Source organism: Macaca fascicularis, chromosome 2 (assembly GCF_037993035.2).
Source record: "Macaca fascicularis isolate 582-1 chromosome 2, T2T-MFA8v1.1".
Taxonomy (NCBI): domain Eukaryota; kingdom Metazoa; phylum Chordata; class Mammalia; order Primates; family Cercopithecidae; genus Macaca; species Macaca fascicularis.
Genome location: NC_088376.1, coordinates 197,101,813 through 197,124,908, shown reverse-complemented (window position 1 = coordinate 197,124,908; position 23,096 = coordinate 197,101,813). Strand labels below are relative to the sequence as shown.

General features: G+C 37.6%; 1 protein-coding gene across 4 annotated transcripts in view; it reads right to left on the bottom strand.

The window, feature by feature from the left end:
* GBE1 (1,4-alpha-glucan branching enzyme 1) overlaps positions 1–22,476 on the bottom strand; it is a 276,669-nt gene extending 254,193 nt beyond the window's left edge. For all 4 annotated transcript variants that reach the window (XM_065539304.2, XM_005548413.5, XM_074033667.1 and 1 more), the window contains exon 1: positions 22,198–22,476. In XM_065539304.2, coding sequence (XP_065395376.1) covers positions 22,198–22,340 — 143 coding nt within the window. In that variant the 5' untranslated portion in view covers positions 22,341–22,476. The remainder of the gene's footprint in view (positions 1–22,197) is intronic.
* Positions 22,477–23,096: the final 620 nt, after the last annotated feature.

The following is a 23,096-nucleotide window of genomic DNA, read 5'->3' as shown; positions in this document are numbered from 1 at the left end:
CCACACATTACTTCTAGATTGCTGCTAAAACAAATTAGCCTGCTACCTGATATGCCAATCATCCCCATGAAAGACTGGGATCTGGTTCAGTTTTAAACCAGAAGGAAATGAGAGGTAAATGTACAGTTAGAGCACTAAGGGAATAGTATCCTTTTGGCTACAAAGCTTCGTAAATAATCTCCAGCCTCTGATTTATTCCTTCTTAATCTTAATATCTGGCAATCTCTCAAATTAGAATTTTTAACATTTACACAACCACCACCCCAACTAAGCTATTAAACCACCCATCTGGAGTACTGCCTCTTAATGACTTGAAAATGTAATTGCTACATACCATTCACCCAAGGAAACTGTAATTAAAACATGAAGCCAATAAAAGGTTATAAACAGATTTACATTTTTAGAAAACTCATTCTTGTAACTCTATGCAGAATGGGAGGAAGAGGATGGAGTAGTGGAAGCAGGAAGGCTGGTATTAAGTTATATCAGACGATGGTAGCTTTGGACTAAGAAGCTAGCAGTGAAGATGGACAGAATGGCAAAATTCAATAGGACATAAATGATGGATTGGTTGGACAGGTGAGGAGGAAAAAGAGATAAAAATAACAGATTTCTACTGAGTAGAAATAATGCCATTAGCTAAGAGAGAGATGGTCATCTCCACATGTAAATCGAAAGGCCAGAGAAATGATCTGGGGTATAGATATAAATTTTGAAGTAAATGAATATATATATTTCATATTGATATTTAAAGCAATACTAGTCAAATGTGTACCACAGACCACTGCTGAGTCGCCAACTGTTTGTCACTGGTCCATGGCAACATAAGTACTGAAACTGAGAGTAAGCATTTAGAAACTCTTATAGCAGTTTTACAGAGAATTTTTATATCTGTTGAATCTAATTTAAAATCGGGTACTTTTATATGTCTTCTTTTTTAAGTTAATTTTTCTAGTAACTCATTTTTGTTGAATTTTATATAAGTATCAGTCTCTTGTAGATTAAAAACGTTTTTGGTTTTTTTTAAAAAAAAAAAAGACTCTTCACCACAAGTTGGAAGGCACTGACTTAAAGCTATTGTAATGAATGTAATTACTTGCAGAGAGAAATCTAAAGAAAAATTCTTAAAAAATTCCATACCCTGGAATGTAATTCCTTGGGTCATTTTACTGTCCATATCTCCTTATCACAACTAATAATACTTACAGAGCACATACTTCTTGCCAGCCAGTCTTTACATGGATTATTCCATTTAATCCTCATAAAATGTCAATAAAGCTGGTATTATTATCCTCATGTTATAGATTATAAAATTAAGGGTTAGGAAAGTTAAATCACCCATAGTGTCAGTCCATTCAGGCTGCTATAACAAAATACCTTAGACTGGGTGGTTTATAAACAAAAGAAATTTACTGTTCATAGCTCTGGAAGCTGGTTAGTCCAAGATCAAGGTGCCAGCAGGTTCCATGCCTGGTGAGGAATCTCTCTTGTTTCATAGTTGGTGCCCTGTTGTCGCTTCTTCACGTGGTGGAAAGGGTAAATGAGCTTCTTCATGCCTCTCTTATGAAGGCACTAATCCTATTAATGAGGGTCAAACCCTCAGGATCTAAACACCACCCAAAGGCCCTGTCTCCTAACACTATCATCTTGGGGGTTAGGATTTCAATCTATAAATTTGGGCAGAGGGAATACAAACATTCAGATCACAGCACACAGTGAATAGTTAGGGAGCTGGGATTTGAACTCAGGCCAGCTGACCCAAGTCTCAGCTTTTAACCACTGCAGCCTACATTGTCAGCCCCCCATCAGTGATCTGATCTATGTAAACCAAAATATTTCACGTGAAACTCATCAAAACTTCTAAGTGTGCGACGTCCAGACCCAGAAATTTATTTTGAGTGTATAACATCTTAGTTATCAGGTAAATTTTATATACTATCATTTATCACTGGATTATTCCTATTACCTCCAACTAGCCAGTAAATTACTCAAGAACAAAAGACAGGAGTGTACTTTCTAGAACATAATATATTGCCTGGCAAATATTGAGTGAGTTAATGCCTGTCTCAAGAACATTGGGACCTAAGAATTTATCTTTTCTTAATAGAAAAATAAAATAGCTTACCCTGTCCATCAGCTTAGGTAACACAATAACATGGTCACAGATTCTCCAGTTACCTTTTTTTATTGAGAGGTTTCATTATTGACTTGAGTTTTCCCACGAGGCTTCCAAAACTGGTTAAGTTTTTACCTTGGCTTATCATCCTTTGAAAACTGACATATATTCTATTCTTTTAGAAAGTATTTCTGCTAATTTTCTTACATTTATTTTTAACCAAAAACATATATCCAAACATTATATAAATTACACATGGCTTTTGGTTAAGTTTCTACAATTCCTTTCCAAAGCCCATAACAAACAATTAAAAACAAAAATTGAGCCAGGTGTGATGATCACACCTGTAATCCCAGTGCTTTGGAAGGCCGAGGCAGCAGGATCACTTGAGCCCAGGAGTTCAAGACCAGCCTGAGCAGCATAGCAAGACCCCATCTCCACAAAAATTTAAAACTCAGCCTGGAGAGGTGGCATATTCTACTCAGGAGGCTGAGGCAGGAGGACTGATTGAGCCTAGGAGTTCAAGGCTGCAATGAGCTATGATCTTGCCTCTGCACTCCAGCCTGGGCAACAGAATGAAATCCTTTCTCAAAAAAAATAATAATAATAATAAAATAATACATTAACCAATACACATTACATTGTATTGGTTATTATTTAATCTATTCTTTTCCACTTTTGTCTAACTCACACCTGAATTTTGTCTTAGCTCCAAGAAAATAAGATTTTCAGCTATACATAGAGGATTTCTTTTTAAAAAAAAAAAAAAAAAAAAAAAAAAAAAAAAAAAAAAAAAAGCTGATATCTACCCATATGTAAAGCTGGCCTGTAACAAAAGCCAAAACAAAACAAAACAAAAAACAAATAATCATGAACTACACGGTCACATGTTGGAGACCACTTAACTTCTAATTACTATTTTTCTCATAAACGCACTAGGGAGAAGAGAACTAAAACTGAGGGAAATGGCAACAATAACCAGCAAAGGCCAGTCAATAAGGCCCAGAATTGAAAATGAGGAGTATAAGACAGCTAAAGCCATTATGAGATTTTGCTGTCTTTCTCCAGCTATATAAACTGCTAAGAATAGTGCCTCCATATCACCTGTCTGGTGGCTGAATCTGGAAATTACAACAAGCTCCTACTGTATTGCCTAAGAATGTTGGAAAGCACGCACGTGCACCCACACCCGCGCACACACACACAATTTATTTAAAATCAAATTTTGTCTAAAAGAATCCATCACAAACATTAAAAGCTAAAAGGAGTCTTAGGGAATTCACCTTCTCAGTAACCGAACTGAGGTCCAGACCACGAATTATTCAGCCCCAAAATCTCTCTCTCACACACACCCATACAGAAAACGCCAACTGACAGGGACTTAAAAGCTTAAGAAAAAAGAGAACACAGAGCCAACATAAGTGATACAGCACCAAATCTGGCTATTTATGGCTTATTCAAATTTGTAGTATTTCCTGGATTATAATTGAACATTAACTAAAAATCAAAATAAAATTAAACCACAATGTCATTAACAAATAACAACAATAACATCTGTATAAAAACATCTTTGATGCCATAAAATATTAAGTGTCTAAAACTTTAACATTTATCATTGTATTTTCAGCCAGATCTTTCCATTAATGCAAAAATGGTTGTTAATAATCAGTAAGGCTGCAAGCTTAAGAAATATTTAGTTCAACAAATCGTTTGATTTTTTTTTTAAGCCAAAGAAAAAGTATTCAGACCTGGAGTGAATCACAATGTGATACAGCCTTGGTTGCATTTAAAAGTGTAAATTCTGTTTTAAGCATTTCCACTCCACTTGAGAAAGAGCAACCACAAAATTCCCAAATGTCAACACAGATGGAAGTCGAGAGGAACAGCAATGAAATTTAAAATGCAAACTATAACCTAAAAAAGAAGTACTCTTCCGTTCTCCTTAGTGTTATGATGAGTATCCCCAAAGAGAGGAAAAGCCCCATTTTCTCCCATGTTTGTACACAGAAATCGGCACAGTTAATGGGAAAACATTCCAAATAATACGAGGCATAATATAAAAGCCATGTATACATCACACGAGTTATATGTATATGTGGCATATATGCAACACAGATATACACACATAACATGTATGATACATAAAAATGCATAATATTCTATATAATATAGAGTATTTTATATATATAATATATATTATAACCAGAGTTCTAATTTTAGTTTAGCCCTCCATCTTCCCATCTACATTCCCTAGAATCGCTTGAAAATCTTGATATTATAAAAAGATATTTCAAAACATACCTCAATATAAACCAGTAGTGCCTTAAAAATAAGACAGCAAAGGCCTTCTCTTGTATGTTTTTGTTTGCCAGACTTCCCCCCATTAAGAACCTAAATCCTTCTAGATGATGTCATTAAAACCAACTTCAGACCCAAAGAGTAGCTTCAAGAGCCTCTACTTAGAATGCTGTCTCCTCTCAACCCAAGAATCATAACTAATTCACATCCATTTGGGATAGAAAGGCAGATAATCTGTTTCATTCACTTTTAAAATATGACTTTCAAAAGAGAATTTGCTACCTATTAAATGAACTGGAATTTTTTTTAAAAAAATCAGCAAATCTGCCTCTTATTCTAGTGTGAATACTGTTGTTCAGGAAAATGCTATGAACAATTTTAAAAGTTCAGGTGGACAATTAAAATTCTATTCATTAAAAAAAAGGATGGTTTAGGACATAACAAATTGAAATAGATTTGAAATAAATATGAAAACTGGGCATGTCTTCCCCTTAGTAATAAAAATGAAATAATATTTTTGTGAACCAAATAATATCAAAGGCGGCATAGGCACCTCATCATTTGCTATGCCATAAACACAAAAAGGAAACCCTCTTAGGAAATTCACGTCGAATTTTAACGGTGAAGGTGAATGAAGCCAGGAAGGATAGAAATTACTACTGGCCTGGCTGAAAAAGCATGTTGGGCCTGAGGCAAAAGAAGTTTTTTAAACAGGAGAATGTTCTGAAATAGAAAGCATGTTAAACAGAATTGCCCGAGGACTGTTAGGAAATGAAAAATTACACTAACTGCATTGGGAACAGCAACCTGATAAAAGCACAATGCACAAATTACAATCTTCTTCACGAGCAGTATTAGACACGAGAAAGGTTAAGCTGTATGTGAGACAGGTTTTGCCCACCACAGGCCACTACATGATAAAAGAATTACTCCCAACCATTTCTAGGGACCCTCTAACAACTACAGTAATAAATATTTCCAGATTCCTAATATTACAGAACAAGCTAGACCAGACCCCTAGTCAATATATATTTGCAAAACACCCCTGAGTGCAAACCTCTATTCTAAATTCTATAGAAAACATCAAAAGACAATAATGTGTTCCCTAACTACATTCTTCTCTTCTTAAATTCAAAACACACAGCCAGCGTCCCAGAGATGCTCAGTGAGTCAGCACATACTAAACAGCGTACTGTGGAAAACACAACGTGGCTGAGAGCAGGAAAGCAACATTCCACTGGAAGAATGTGACTGATTGCTCACGAAGGCAAATACTTTTACAAACGGCAATGTGTTTACTATGAGTACGAGGTTAACTATTAAGTATTTAAAATGAGATAAGCAAATATAATTAAAAAGTATAAACACTGAAGAAACTATCACCTAGCGAAAACAAGAAAAGCAAGTCATGAAGAAAAGAATATAAAAAGACACAAGGCACACACATAATCATGAACACACACACGCCCCCCACAATATTATCACTAGTTTTCAGTTTAGCAGAGAATCAATGTTTCCAGCCTCCCTCTCTTACAGGCAAAGTCCAACTCAAAAATAATGCAAGTCACAATGAGTCACCTCACTTTAGCAAGACTCTTGGGACAACGAGGTTAGGAACAGCTGTTAATTTGGGCTGAATCCAAGTGAAGTTGGAATGTCCAGAAAGGTCTAGGGCTATTAAAGCAGACAGCAGTCACCTGATCTCAGCCATTTTATCAAGAAAGACCAGATTTACTTTGGCCCATGTTTTTGTTTTGTGTTGTTTGTGTTTTTGCTTTAAAGGATGGACATGATACAGTTAGCATTAGAAAATGATATAAATAAGAATTACCTCAAAGAAAAGGTCAATGTGGACTAACCATGCCAAATAACTTAGGGCAAAAATGACCACCTACTTATCCACAGTTAAGTATGCAGCATATCTCCATGTTTACACTTAACATATCATCTATTTATTTATCTTCAAACATAAAAAAGCCACTAGTCCATCATTGCTGAGTCCCTATCTTAGGCTAAGTCAGAATCTCTTTGTGTCTGATTACCTCTGTTATGAACACACGGCTGACAGAACCATTCTCCCTCCTTAATCTTCCCCTTGAATCTCTTTGTGGAGTGATACCAACTCTTTTTCCAAAAGTTTTTATTTCAAATACCCACCTGCACTGTCTAATATGGTAGCCACCAACCAAACATTGTTATTAAGCACTTGAAATATGGCTAGTCCTAACTGAGATGTGCTATAATTGTAAAATACACATCAGATTTCAAAGACTTAGTACAAACGACAGGTAAAATATCTCATCAGTAATCTTTTAAGTTACATGTCGAAATGATACTTTGCGTACATTAAGTTGAATAGTGTAAAAATTAGTTTATTTCTACCTTTTTTAATGGGGCTACTAGAAAAACTTAAATTACCTGTGTGATTTACATTACATTTCTATCGGATAACATTGGTCTGGGCAGGACACTTAACATGGGATCAGGAGGAGCATGAGCATTCAGTACTCACTTGCTTTCTGGAAACCTCCTCTCCAGACAACACTCATAATGTCCCCCTGACTCATTCAGGAATGCAGCCACTTAGCTTACTCAGGAATTCCTCACTCCCATTAAAAACAGTCCACTATCCCTTCCAAAATGGGTTTATCTGTTATAGAGAAACATGTTGCTGTGTTTTCAGATATGATTTACAAGCTATTTTAGAGGCTTCAGTGCTCACATAATGTGGCAATTCTTAAACAAGCACATTTTGCAGCTGAACCAATTTTGCAAGTAAACTTTCACTTTAAGTAACCAAAGCTGTAGAAAAGTTCAAATGATACCTTCACTAAATGTTTTAATGAAGATTAATGTCTTAGCTATTACAAAACTCACAGACTTCCACATTCTTAAAGACTCGTTCTAATTTTAATAGAAAAATAACTTTGAGAACTTAAAGCAATTCAAAAGAACTTCTTTGTCATATATGTATTCTCTCCTTCCTTAATAGAAGAAGATATGCTTTCATCTGTACTACACTGAATTTTGTGACGAAATATCTGCTCTGTGTTTATTTGCCTAACTGAGCTCCTGTTAGGCAGGAAGGCTATCTTACTCACATTTGTTCTGCTATCATATAGAAAAGTGTCTGTGCCAAAGAGGGTGTTAGGAATAAATTTCTTACAAATCTGCAACAGCCAAACTCATAGTACAGATGTAAGAAAAAGCAACTTTGATAATACTAACAATAAAACCCTTTTTACCTACAATAAGAGTTAGAAAACTTACTGTGACCACCAAAACATTAAGTAACTTGGTTAACCTCATCAGTATATACATGTATTACTTATTTTTAAAAATTTGAAATACATACTTATAGCTTACATATTTACAGAATAAAATTTAGCCCTTTGCTAACTCCATTTTGAAGAGAGGTATGGGACCACCTGCTACTGAAAGTATCCTCTGGGAAACGGCAGCACCAGCATCACCTGGAAGCTTCTTAGAAAGGCAGACTCTGACCCTAAGGCACATAAAACGATGTATACATAAATTGTAATAATAATCATTGTAATGATGGTGATGATGATGATAATTATTATCAGTACAATTGGTAGAGATCACTTTTGGATGTTCAGTGCTTCAAATTCATTATAATGAGTTACAATTGTAGAATAAATATTTCCTCAAAAACTTAGCACAAACGACAGGTAAAATATCTCATCGGTAATCTTTTAACTTACATGTTGAACTGATACTTTGAATACATTAGGTTGAATAGTGGAAAAATTACTCCACTTTACCTTTCTGTTTAAAGGTGGATAAATTTTTAGCTGTATTATTCATAAATTTTCTAAATTTTGCCAAATAAACGTACAAACAACCTCCATCTCTCAACAACTAATCAATTTCTATTTGGAAAGTGGCATGCTATGATTTTTGATACATTTATGGGATAATGAACCCTGATAAACATCAAAGAAAATATTAATATTGGAATAAACTGAAGGCCAATTTCATTTAGATAAAATAAACTAATTTTGTAAAATACTGACATTAGTTAAGATTTAACCAATTCATTCTTACAAATAAAATCATAACACAAAATATTAGATTTACTTGTCACTTAAGTCAAGTAAACAGACAAAATGAATGAAACTTATTTTTTAAAGTAATAGGTGTTTGTTTTTCCTCTGTACTTCAATGGATATAAATAAAGGCAATCGTTTTCATAATGTAGAAGTGAAGACTGATACTGTGAAATGAGAGGGTTCCAAGAATAAAACATAAAATTTTTTTGGTTTTTTTTCTTTTTTTTTTTTCTGAGACAGGGTCTTGCTCTGTCACCCAGGCAGAGTAGAGTGATACAATCTTAGCTCACTGCAGCACTGACTTCCCGGGCTCAAGCCATCCACCCACCTCAGCCTCCCAAGTAGCTAGGACTACAGGTGCTTGCCAACTACACCTGGCTAATTTTTATTTATTTTTGGAGAGATGGGATCTCACTATACTGCCCAGGCGAGTCTCAAAACTTCTGGGCTCATGCAGTCCAACCACCTCAGCCTCCCAAAGTACTGGGATTACAAACATAAGCTACCACATCTGGCCAAGAAATGAAGTTTTTATAAATAAAAAGTCAAATTAAAATGATAACCACTTCAGTTATGCAATATACATGAATGCATACATTCATACAGATTCATATGAAGAAACGTTTAGAATATAAATCAGCAATGTTGTGACATGATAGAAAAAATATGAAAGTTAAAAACTGAAAAGAAAAAACCTTAACACGAGACACCTACTTGAGAATAAATTACTGCATATATCACAAATTTTTGCCTGGCTTTCTAAAGTTTTGGGTTTGTCAAAGCTTAAAATGAGATCTCATAAATAAGAAAACTGACAGTTTGTTACTATGCTTTCAACAAGCTATAATATGTGTAAAAATTATCACTGCTTGTACATTTCAGTGACGCCTGATTAAAGATGAGTGTAATTTTGGTCAGGTCACTTCTCAGTACAAGTTTGTCAGTTTATGATCATTAAAAGGAAGCAAACACACATAAGCAATAAAGTAAACCTGGACTTAAACCTAAAACATTACAGAAAAAATTAATGCACAATGGAACACACACTTAAACGTAATATGTAAAACAATAAAACTTTTAGAAAAGAAAATACAGAAAATGTTCAGGTCCTAGAGCTAGGCAAAGAGCTCTTAGACATGGCAACAAACACATGATTTATTAAAATAAATTAATGAATAAATTGAACTTTTTAACTTCACTAAAATTTAAAAATTTTGCTCTGTGAAAGACTCTGTTTAGAAGATAGAAAGACAAGCCACAGACAGAAAGAAAATATTTGTAAACCACAAATCCAACAAAGGATTTATGTGTAGAACATATAATGAATTCTCAAACCACAAAAATAGGCCGGGCTCAGTGGCTCACACCTGTAATCCCAGCACTTTGGGAGTCCGAGGCAGGCTGGTCATTTGAGGTCAGGAGTTGGAGACCACACTAGCCAACATGGTGAAACCCCACCTCTACTAAAAATACAAAAATTAGCTGGGGCGTGGTGGTGGCACCTGTAAGCCCAGCTACTAGAGAGGCTGAAGCAGAAGAATCACTTCAAATGGGGAGGCGGAGGTTGCACTGAGCTGAGATCACGCCACTGCACTCCAACCTGGGCAAGAGGGCAAGACTCCATCTCAGAAAACAAAAACCAAAAAGTTAAAAAAAGAAAAATCAATCTGGTTAGAAAATGGGCAAAAGACATGAATAAACATTTCACCAAAGAGAACGTACAAATAGAAAATAATGCTTAAAAGATTTTTCAATGTAATTAGGTATTAGAAAAATGCAAATTAAAACCACAATGACACAGCACTACATACCTATTAGAGTAGTTAACATAAAAACTAGTGGCGGCTGGGCACGGTGGCTCACGCCTGTGATTCCAGCACTTTGGGAGGCTGAGGCGGGCGGATCATGAGGTCAAGAGACTGAGACCACTCTGGCTAACACAGTGAAACCCCATCTCTACTAACAACACAAAACATTAGCCCGGCGCAGTGGCGGGCGCCTGTAGTCCCAGCTACTCGGGAGACTGAGGCAGGAGAATGGTGTGAACCCGGGAAGTGGAGCTTGCAGTGAGCCGAGATCGCGCCACTGCACTTCAGACTGGGGGACAGAGCAAGACTCTGTCTCAAAAAAAAAAAAAAAAAATAGTGACAATACCAAATACTGGCAAGGATACAGATCAACTGCATCCAGTGGAATGCAAACTTGTACAGACACTGTAGAAAATATCTGGAGGCCGGGTGCGGTGGCTCACGCCTGGAATTCCAACACTTCGGGGGGCCAAGGCAGGTGGATCATGAGGTCAAGGGATCAAGACCATCTTGGCCAACATGGTGAAACCCCGTCTCTACTAAAAATATAAAAATTAACCGGGCATGGTGGTGCGTGCCTGTAGTGCCAGCTACTCAGGAGGCTGAGACAGGAGAATTGCTTGAACGAGGGAGGCAGAGGTTGCACTGAGCCAAGATCGCACAACTGCACTCCAGCCTGGTGACAGAGCAAGACTCCATCTCAAAAAAAACAAAAAGAAAAAAAAGAAAAAGAAAATATCTGGAAATTCCTTATAAAACTAACAAATGCTTGCCACGTGACCCAGCTATCACAGCATTCCTGTGCATTTACCTCAGAGAAATAAAACCTATACATAAATATTCATATATTAGGTTTATTGCAATATTTGTAATAGCCAAAAACTGGGAACAATCCAAATGTCCTTCGACAGGTTAATAAATAAACAAACTGGATGGATGGTACATCCATACAATGGAATACCACTCAGTGATAAAAAGGAACAACCTACTGATATATGTAACATGGAGAGATCTCAAGGGAATTATGCTGAATGAAAAAAAAAAGCCACTGTCAAAAACTTATATATGATTTCATTCATAGAACACTCCCCAAATGAAAAAACTTACAGACATGCAAACCATATCACTCACTGGTTGCCAAAAGTTAAGGATGGGTGGGGGAGGGGCAATTGTGAGTATAAAGGAATAGCAGGACAGCATTCCTTTGTCGTGATGGAACAGTTCTATATCTTCAATGCAGTATCAGTTACATTAATATATACATGTGATAAAATTGTACAGAAGTATAGACACACACAAATAAGTACATGTAAAAACTGGAGAAATATAATTAAGGTCTGTAGTTTGTACCAAAGTCAATTTCCTGGTTTTGATACAACCACTGCAGTTATGCAAGATATTAACAGTGGGGCAAACTTAGTGAAGGGTACAGGAGCCTTCTCTAAACTCTTTTTGCAACTTTCTGTGAGTCTGTAATTATTTCAGAATGATTCTTTTTTAATACAGTCTAACACGATTTACAATTGTCTGAACAATCTCCCCTATATTTTCAAATGTCCTCTGACTTTATAGGTACTTGGAACCTGCTAAAACCAACTCTTAGGTTTGATAGTACTCTTATATCTATATACTTCCTGTTTACATGTTGTATTTGTGAGTAGAGTTTTGCCTAATACTGCATGGGTACCTTATAGTTTTTAATTAAAGGCACTTTGGACAAGTAAAGCAAAAAGAGATCTGTTAGTTTCACTACACTCCTATCACTAGTAAGCACAACTTAAACCACAAAAATAACACTGCCAATCAAAATGGTCAGGAGGATGGAAGACTCCAAGCAAAAAACAAACAGGCAAACAAAAGTGTCAGAGTATTTTAATGCAGAAAGAGAAAAGCTGAGACAAAATAATAATAAAAAGCACAGAAATGACAACCATGAAGACTGATACTTACACATCTTACGCTTTAAAAACAAAAGCACAGAATGGTATAATGTTAAAGGCTCATAAGCTTGTGTGTAGTTAGGTAAAAAATAATTCATGCTTTACTTTAAAGACTGAGCATAAATTAAGGGACATTTTAAATTTTGTTCTCCTTTCCTTTTTAATCACACAAATTTTCTATTCTCCAAATAACTGAAAACTGATCATTTTTTCAAGAGCCCAAGATGAAAAAAGTATTAGTAATTAACAAACCAATTTCATCTCAAAATATCCTTATATATATATTTTTTTTCCGAGACGGAGTCTCGCTCTGTTGCCCAGGCTGGAATGCAGTGGCACGATCTTGGCTCACGGCAACCTCCACCTCCCCAGTTCAAGAGATTCTTCTTCCTCAGCCTCCTAAGTAGCTGGGACTACAGGCGCATGTCACCATGCCCGACTAATTTTTGTATTTTTAGCAGAGACAGGTTTCACCATATTGGCCAGGCTGGTCTCAAACTCCTGACCTCGTGATCCACCCACCTCAGCCTCCCAAAGTGCTGGGATTACAGGCGTCAGCCACCGCGCCTGGCCACATTCTTATATTTTCTAAGAATATTCATGAAAGTGAAAAAAGAAGATAGCGGAGCTAGGGCCAAGTAGCTGAAGGGACTGAATCAGTTTAAGCCAGAGCAGTGAAAAGTCTCTGTATTCTCCCTCCACCCCACCCCCACCCCGCCAAAAAGAAGAGCCCAGAAAAACAAAGATCAGGTCTAGCAAAGTCAAATCCATAACCAGAGGTTGGTAATACTGAGGGGTGTTACTATAGACTCCTCTCGGGGAGAGCAGGAATGCCTGGATCCTGCACAGAATGATTTCCGCGTAGATGTGATTTTAGAGGACGACAACATGATCTCACTGGGGCTTTTCATCTTCTGCCAGATGTAGTTTCCTCTCTGGAGAAAGGAAAAGAGTCCTGGGAAGTTGTGATGATTGAGACAAAAGGATACATTTCAGGAAGATGTGCGTGCAACTGAAAGCCTTGATGATCCAGGCTCACTTTGAGCTAAGGGTGACGATGGGACATTTCTGATCAATAACCTGTAAATGGGAAGAACTAGTTGAAGTTTACAAGAAAGCTAACATATGCTTCACTAAAGTAGACATAGTAAGCTAGCACATGTTCCAGCTAGAAACATGGATGTGGTGCCAAGCTGTGTCCAATCATCTTCCAAGCATAAGAAAGGAGACCATATGCTAAGGGTAATATGCTAAGTATATGCTAAGGATAATATAGCAGAAAGATAAAGAAGGATGCGTTTATGCTAAAGCCCAAACCACTGACCTTCACTTTTCTTCACAAGCCTCTACTTCTACAATTCACTGCTTGTGGAATATTCTGTTAATTGAAAGTGTGCTGGGTTTTCTATAACATGAACCTAAATGCATAACTAATTTTATCATGTTTCTGTAACAGTGTGTATATCTGTATTGTGTAGTTATTCATAATTAAATATAACCTGTGGCTAGGTGTTATTTATGAAAACAAAAACAGATTGATGACATTGAGTATCATGTGATATCACCGGTAAAACAAACAGTTAATTCTTTTTGCTGGGTATTTGGAAAACTTCAACTTCATGCAAGAAATACATTGGTATATTTGGTTTCTGATTATCATATTTTGAGTTGCAGAACTAGTGTATAAACCCAGAGATTGTGTCCCATTAAAATTAATCATTCAATGGATCTACTAAAATACATATGAATATTCATTTGTTTTATGCATCTTATGGCAAAATCAAACATATTGAAAATAACTGCAGTCATCAAATATCAAAAAGCAAGGGAGAAAAAAAAGAGAAGGCAGAACACTGGATTTAAAATTTTTTCTAATTAATATGTACATACGCTATGTTCAGATACCACTATAATAATTCTTTCATTTTCATACTTTTATGCTGCTATTATATATTTTTTTCTTCTTCTACATTAGTCTTATTTTCAAAGTTACTCCTGCTATTAGTAAACTCAGTATGACCATTCCTCTAACCGTCCACAGTTCAGGAGGAAGAAAATCCCTGCAGCTGTTTGATGCCCAAGAATATGAACACTTAGCAGTCAGATGAAAGAAGAGAAAAAGACAGAAAAGGAAGATCAAGAGAAGAGTGATTTTGAATTTCTGCAGGCTAACATTTACCTCTCTCAATAAAAGGAGCTTTGTGTTCATTATATCCCAGGACTCATCTTGCCTTCAGCTTATAGTAAACGGGCAATTGCTTTATCATTTCCTCTCTAAATTAAGGATCAAAGTTTAAACATATTCTTTTCCATCTCTATTAGATTATGATTAAAATTACCACCTGCCTTACCTCATTCACACAATCACTCTTACTAAGAAAAAAAGAAGGAGCCCCCTAAAGTAAGGCACAGTTAACTAGTAAAACAAAGAGCTGTAGGGAATTTCTGGTCATGGTATTTATCTGATAATTCATTTCAGAATATAGTGTTAAAGAAGCAAACAATAAAATCTTCTGAAAATAATACTCTAGTAAGTATTTAATGTGATATATTAGTTTGCTAATATTATCATCAAACTATTATTTACTGAGCATCTTTATATATATTCCTAGTCCTCAAGACACCCTACAAAGTAGATTCCATCCGTCTTTTATAGATGAAGAAACAAGTTCAGAGTGGTTGATTAACTTTCCCTAGGACTCAAGGCTATTTAACAGTTATAAGAGCTAAAATGTAAGCCTCATCTTGCTTTTACTTTACAACATGGTCATTCAGCAATATTTTGTGTATACAGACACACACACACACACACACACACACACACAGAGATTTCTACACATGAAGAAACTAAATTTAGAGTCTAAATTATTCTCATCATTTACACATCAAGTTTTATAAGTTAGTTACCATAACTTAAATCATGTCAAATAAGCTACAATGGAATTGTATAATAATGAATGTAAGATGTGTAACATATTTTACAACTCTACATAATAAATCAATGAATGTAAGATGCATAACATATTTTACAATGTAGAGTCCTACCTCTTGTCAAGGTACAAACAAAGCTGGGAGCATCACATACCTGGCTTCAAAATTTATTACAAAGCTACAGTAACTGAAACAGCATGGCACTGGGATAAAAACAGACACATAGACTAATGGAACACAATGGAGAATTCAGGTCTAAATACGTTTGCAACCAACTCATCTTCAACAAATGTGCCAAGAACTTAAAATGGGGAAAAGACAGTCTATTCAATAAATGGTGCTAGGAAAACTGCATAACTATATGAAGAAGAATGAAACTAGACCCTTAGTATCTCATCATACACAAAAGTCAAATCAAAATGGATTAAATAAAGACTTTAATCTAAGACCTGAAACTATGAAAATAGTAGCAGAAAACACTGGGGAAATGCTCCAGGGCACTGGTCTCTTACAAAAAGATTTCTTGTATAAGACCTTGACATGGGCTGTCAAAGCAAAAATAGACATGAGAGTATAAATCAAGCTAAAAAGCTTCTGCACCACAAAGGAAACAATCAACAAAGTAAACAGACAACCCACAGAATAGGAGAAAATATTTGCAAACTATCAGATAAGAGATTAATAACCAGAATGTATGAAGAACTCAAACAATCAGATAGCAAAAAAAAAAAAAAAATCTGATTTTAAAATAGGCAAAAGATCTGAACAGACATTTCTCAAAAGAAAACATAAAAATGGTCAACAGGTATATGAAAAAATGCTCAATATCACTAATCATCACAGAAATGCAAATCAAAACCACAATGCAGTATCATCTCACCACAGTCAAAATGGCTTGTACCAAAAAGATAGGAAGTAACAGATACTGGTTAGGATGTGCAGAAAAGGGAACGCTCATACGCTATTAGTGGGAATGTAAATTACCATAGCCACTATAGAAAAAAAAAAAACAAACAGTATAGAGGTCCCTCAAATAAGTAAATATAGAATATGATATGATCCACCAAAGCTACTACTGGGTATATAGCCAAAAGAAATCAAATCACCATGTTGAAAAGACATCTGCACTCCCATGTTTATTGCAGCCCTATTCACAATAGCCAAAATATGGGATTAACCTAAGTGCTTATCAACAGATGAATGGATAAAGAAAATACAGTATATAGATACAATGGAATATTATTCAACTATAAAAAGTAATGAAATCCTATCATTACAGCAACATGGATGGAAATGGAGACCATTATGTTAAGTGAGATAAGCCAAGTACAGAAAGGCAAGTATCACATGCTCTCATTCATATGCAGAAGCTAAAAAGGTGTTTCTCAGGAAGACAGAGCATAGACTGGAGGTTACCAGAGGCCAGGAAGGAGATTGGGGAAGGGAGATAAAGGAGGAAAATATACATAAATATATTTATTACCACTGAACTGTGGTTAAAAATGATAAAAATGGTGAATTATATATGTACATTTTACCTCAATACATTTTTTTTTTAAATTTCTTGGGGTGGTTGCTAACATACCAAATCCAAATTACTTTCTAATTCCAATTAGATACCAATGTGAAAATTATTTTATTTCTAACCAAGTAGAGCTCTTCACTGTAACTGTAATACTTAACATGGGCTCATAAAACCCCTTCTCCCATTCTTGCACACACAGCTACAACTTGACATCAGATTCTCTCAAACTGACTATTCCTTCAGAGATTAAACTTTTAGTCTCTGATGAGTATGAAAGTATCTGATAAAGAAACTATTTTCTTGCTTTATTCTGGCCATCTTTAGCTCTTTAATTGAGTATATATTCCCCTTCCCCAGATTATCACATGAAACCTCTAGTAACTACTCCTGTTCTCTGTTCATCTACCCAAGTAATCCAGACATTTTTAGCTCCAGGTGAATTGACCTTAGACTCACTGGTATGCCACAAAGGAAAAATAAAGTCAGAAGACATTCAGTCAGCCACTGGCTCATTCAAATATTATACTAAGTATTTACCGTGAGGCAGGTCCAGTTCTACAGACTGAGGACTACAACGGTGAATAAATAATATAGACATAGTACCCATTCATGAGAGCAAACAATCTAGTGGGGGATACAAAGAGTAGAAAGACAACTATATTACGGAGTGGATGAGCATCCATAGGATAGTGGTCCAAGGTGGCAGAAAAGAAGAGGGACCCCTCAACCAGCCCGGAAGAAGCTTCAAGATAGGGCGAAGTCAGAGAAGGCATACAATATATCTCTAAGCTGTGTCCCAAAACATGTACAGGAACTATCCTAAGGTAGAAACAAAGAATGCTTAGGCAGAAGCAATAGCATGTACAAAAGCACAGCTTCACTGAGAGTTAAACCAAAATATGTGGCATCTAAGACAGCATAATATGTCATCACACTTTCCAGCTGATACTCAAACATTTGTTAAATGTTTCTCTTTCATGGGGTAGAGAAATTATTTTATATTAAGAAAATATTAAATACAGGAAAAGATTCACTTATTTAACCCACTCCTACTAAGCTAAAACTATCACTCTTCTGATAAAGATCAGAAAAGCTTTCTAATTCTTCATCTTTCTTATCTTTTATTCAGTGATTTTTTCCAGACACTCCAATTTCTTGTGCGTGGACAAAATATGAAATGAAAATCTTCAATATTCAAGAAAAAAGGAATGCATGTGGAAAATGGATACCATGTTTCTAATTTATTTTACTGGTATTCTAGTACCTTTATAGAATGGTCCCCAGAGATCCGAGCTGCCCCTCTCCCTTTACGGCCCTCTGGTTAGATGGTACCGAGAGGGCGGCTGAAAAGGTCAGCAGGGACCAGATCATGCAGAATCTTGTAAGTTATGGGAAGGAGGCTGTACAGAACTCAAGAGAAATGAGGAATGGTTGAAAGGGTTTAATTAAGCAGAGGAGTACCATGATCAGATTTGTTTATTTCAAAATCCATTCTACTTAGTCTGTTTTTGAATGAAGAGGAGTGGAGAAATTAGAATGGAGTGCAGATCTGGAAAAAGAACAACCGCTATGAAGCAGTTTCTGTAAACCATAGTAGAGATGCTGGCAACCTGAACTAGGATAGCAGCAGTAGGAAGGCGGCATGGTACATACTTAAAAGAGTTAGGGGCTACAATGGAGTAGACTCAGAGGTATAAGGAAAGGAGGAGAGGGGAGTAAATGAGAAATCACTCGTTACGTTTTAGGTTCGGAATCTTGGTAGAGGAAGATTCCGAACACCGTGATTCGGTTGACGGGGACAAACCTGTTTGGAATGAAAATCTGTTAAGTTCAGTTTTATACTTGTTGAGGTTTGTATTTATAAAACATCGAAATGAAGATATAAATAAGTCCAAGATAAGGAGAAAGATCTAGAGTGGAGACAGATGTGGGTAGCCTCAGTAGATAGATGGAATCCATGGGATGGATGAGAACGCCTAGGGAGGAAATATACAACAGAAATACATAAAGGATCCCAGGAAAGTGACCTAAAAATCTCTTACATTAAATGGTCAAAAAGAGGCTGAGAAAATGAAAGAAAAGCAAGATCATGGCTTCAAAGAGCCAAGAAATAGTCCAACATGTACAATGCTAGAGACAAAGAAGAGTAAAGAGGTATCCCTACATTATCATGAAGTTATCTGTGAACTGGTTGAGAACAGTTTTAGCAAAGAAAGATTAATCACAGGTGCAGCACTTACTTATGCCATGTATGCTCAAGCCCATCACTCAGTTTCTGCACCTGTAAAACAGGAAAAATGCCCACCCTGTCTACCTCATGGTTTTGTTATGAGGATTACATTAAATACCATAACTGAAAGCGCTGTAAAAACATTAAACAGAGGGTATAAAGTAGTATCATTAACATTGTGTTGTTCTGACAGTGTTCACAAATGCCAATCCTCTGTTTCACCCACATGGCAAGCTGACGTGCACTGGCCAGTGTAACATTATCAGCAGGATGGACTCACTGCTAGGCAAAAGCTGTAAGAAATAGTGCATAGTTCAACATGCTTCTCTTTGCCCTGCCACTACTTCTACAGAAGTAGGTTTCAAAACAAATCCTTCATAAGCCTAGACTTTTGAGTGACTGCCATGAGGACAGTCCTCTGGCTGACTCATGCTGACATGTAATATGGGGACAATTAAATGTTTTAAAGCACTAAAATTTTGGAATTATAACAACTAATTGTAGTGTAACAAGAAGTAAACAACTAAATAAAAGGTAGAAAAATCAAGTGGAAAATGCTATTTTGGGAGGTCATCAATGAGACAACATGGAGGTAGTCAGTCAGTCATGCTAATAATGTACTAATTTTTATTTTATAGCAGAGTAACTCATTAATCCTCTATACTTGATTCAAAATTCTCACAGGCACAGAAGGTGATAGAACAACTAATGAAGGTGATATGGTTTGGCTGTGTCCCCACTCAGATCTCATCTTGAATTCCCACGTGTTGTGAGAGGGACCTGATGGGAGGTAACTGAATCATGGGGGCAGGTCTTTCCCATGCTGTCTCGTGATAATGAGTAAGTCTCACTAGACCTGATGGTTTTAAAAAAGGGAGTTTCCCTGCACAAGCTCTCTTCTCTTGTCTGCCACCGTGTGAGACACGACTTTCACCTTCTGCCATTGTGAGGCATCCTCAGCCACTTGGAACTGTAAGTCCTATAAACCTCTTACTTCTGTAAATTGCGCAGTCTCAGGTATGTTTTTATCAGGAGCGTGAAAACAGACGAATACAGAAGGGGAGAAGGCCAAGATAAACAAGGGAAGGAACATCTGAAACATCCTAAGGGAACATCCAAAAAAATTCAAATGAAAAGATGTCTGCTGGGGAAGGATGAGACAGTCCATCAAAGAGAAATTTCCTTCTTCATCAATATTGTTGTTGGTACCTCAAATTTTCTTCACTCCTTAGTAAGCATACTTTGCACCTAAGTGTTTGACTGGTTATGTATCTGTGTTAGGCCAAAGACACACAGTCCAAATGGATTATCAGAAATAAATGGAAAACTGGACAAGGAAATAAAACCAGACTGTATGAAGGAAAAATGTTTTATTCTTCGAGTGTTAACAATAGAAGTTACCAAATAGTAACTAGATACCAAATAGTAAATAGAAGTTACCAAATAGTAATGCCAAATTACTATTTGATATGCTTAAATGGAACATGTGTGCTAGCAAATGGCCATTACTCAGAACCAAGGACAAAAGTAAAATCCAGATCAGAGTGAGGCATGAGGGCCCACTGGACGAGACTTTTCACCAAGCACACTGGATTCTCTTCCCTTCTTTATCTTGGCCTTTGTCCCCTTCATTAGTTTTGGCAAACCATGAAAGAAGATTATAAATGCTTCAATCCCAGTGGAGTTGGAAATAAAGTACATGAAAGAAACTTAATAAAGAATGTTTATCTGTGTGTGTCATTTTAAAAAGGAGGGAGGTGTAGATAAAACATTTCCACAACTCTTCTTTAATAAATATCTTAAGTGTCATTTTACAAAGCACACAAGTAAATTAACATCATGGTTACAAGGACATCAAAAATATATATATATATCTAACCACTACCTTTAATCGCTATCTTTTTCTCTAAAGTTTTTCTATTTCTAAATCAAATCCAACCTTACACCTACGACAATTATGTACTAAGTTTCTTTGAAAGTATATACTGTAAATTCTGAAAACAATTTCATAAGACTGCTCCCTAAAGGGTTTATATAACAGCACAATCATCTGATTAAGTGAGGGACAGCTCAAGGTGATTATTTCACAAAGGGTTCATTCATTACCATATACAAGCTCAAGAATGCAACTTCATATCCCTTACAATCCCTAGGGCAGTGTTTTATCTATAGCACTTCCTCAATAAACACTTGCTGATTTGAATGCATTTAATACCTGAAAATGCTAGGACACAAACAAATTGCTGGGCTTTTTTCAAACTCCAAATCAACCCATTTTCATTACTCTCAACGCTCCTTCATGCCAGTTAACTAGATGGATGTTTTCCATCACTTGAAAAATTGGCCATGTATATTCTATTGCCAGGATAGTTTCCATTCTGCAGTGTCTCTCCTAAAAGGCTCCGGAGAAACTATTAAATCAAAATGGGGTAACCTCACAAGTATAACTATTACAACTTGTAAAATAGCTCTTTTACTTAAAACAACAACAACAACAACAAAGACCTGTACCTTTTTAGTGGAACTTATTAACAGAATCATTAGCCCAGTAACTAAACTGGTATGGTACACAATGGTAGAAGACAAGCTAAAACGACATTGGCCTGTAAAAGTTTTACTTTCCTGACCTTTCTCCCTCTTCAAGATGGCAAAGTCAAACAGGAACAAATGTTGACGTACATTGAAGTTATCAATGTTAGTCCAAGGGGAGAAAAAATTGATCAATGTAGGTGTAATCTTCCCCTAAATGAGGAATATTCGCAAGGAAAGAACTAGTGCAAGGATATAGTGTCTGCCTGAAGGAATCCTGTTAGATATAAAATCACAATGTTTGCTATGAAATAAACTAGAAAGTTTTAAATGCGTAATTACACGTGCCAGGAGTTATGCCCACGTGACTCCACGGGCCCACGCTAGTGCGTGCCAAAGTCAGAAAACCTGCAGGGGCGTTGAGTCACTCCCCAGCAGCACTAGGGGAATTCAGTGTTGAAGCCACAGCACGTACCCTATGGCGCAAGACCGCTGATTAGAACAGAAGGGAAAGGGGATGAGGAAGGAAGTTTCCCAAACGCCCGCTCCGGGGACCGGAGCTGTCAACCTGCCACTGCGGAAGCCACAGAACCCGGTTACCGCGTCACCCCGAGCCCCGCCCATTCAGGTTCCTCCCCGCCTGGGGCGGGGTCGGCGCTCCAAGGCCGAGGGGCTGCCCGCGTCCCGAACCGGCTCCTGGGAGGCGGGCTGCCCGTCTGACTGGGGGTGGTGGGAGTCCGGCGGTACCTGCGCTGGAAGTCCACGGCGTAGGGCTTCAAGTACGGGTCGACCTCCAGGAGTCTGGCCAGTTCGGGCACGTCAGCCAGGGCGGCATTGAGCGCCGCCTCGGAGTCCTCGGCCCGCGCCGCGGGAGTCACCGGAGCCGCCATTTTCCACCGCAGTCCAAGTAGCCGAGGCCCGAGAGGGTCGAGTGGGGCCTGAGCGGGCACTGGAGCTCGAGCTGGGACGTGGCGGCTGAGGCTGGGGCGGAGCCGGAGGGCGCCTAGGCGTGTCGCGGCGAACCGAGGCGAGCCGCGGCCGTCCAAGGCCCTTTATAGCCGGGGCGGAAGGCCGCCTGCCCTTTCTCCCCCCGCCAGCGGGGAGGAGCGGATCCCGGGGTGATGCCTGGACGCACGTCCCGAGCGGGTAGGAGGCACCGAGGCCTCTCCGCCCACTCACGCTGCTGGCACCTGGAGGCCGCAGGGACCTGCCCTTTCCTCCCCGTAACGGTTTTTCCTGCCGGCGGAGGTCCTTCTAGGAGGTGGGTCCCGAGCTGACTTCGCTCAGCCTTGGCCTTCCTCACCCCGACCTGTTCTTGGCTCCGGAATAGATTCCGCTTGTAAGCACCCACTTAAACACCCACTGACAGCGCCCCCTTCAAATTGGACATACTGGGTTTTTTTTGGAAGCGACCTTATTTCTCAAAGTTGTGAGACTTTTGGGGGGCAGTATTTCAAACATACAAATTCACAGAGAGGTGAACAGTCAAGTGTAGCTAGAGTACTACTGCTGAAAATGTGAATACCACTTACAACCAGGGCTGTCCTAAGCTTGCCAGGTCACGTGAATTTAGAATTAAGACACAGAATGCTGGAATGCCATTGTAATTCTGCTGTTCTGGTACTATTTTCTGCATTACCAACAGC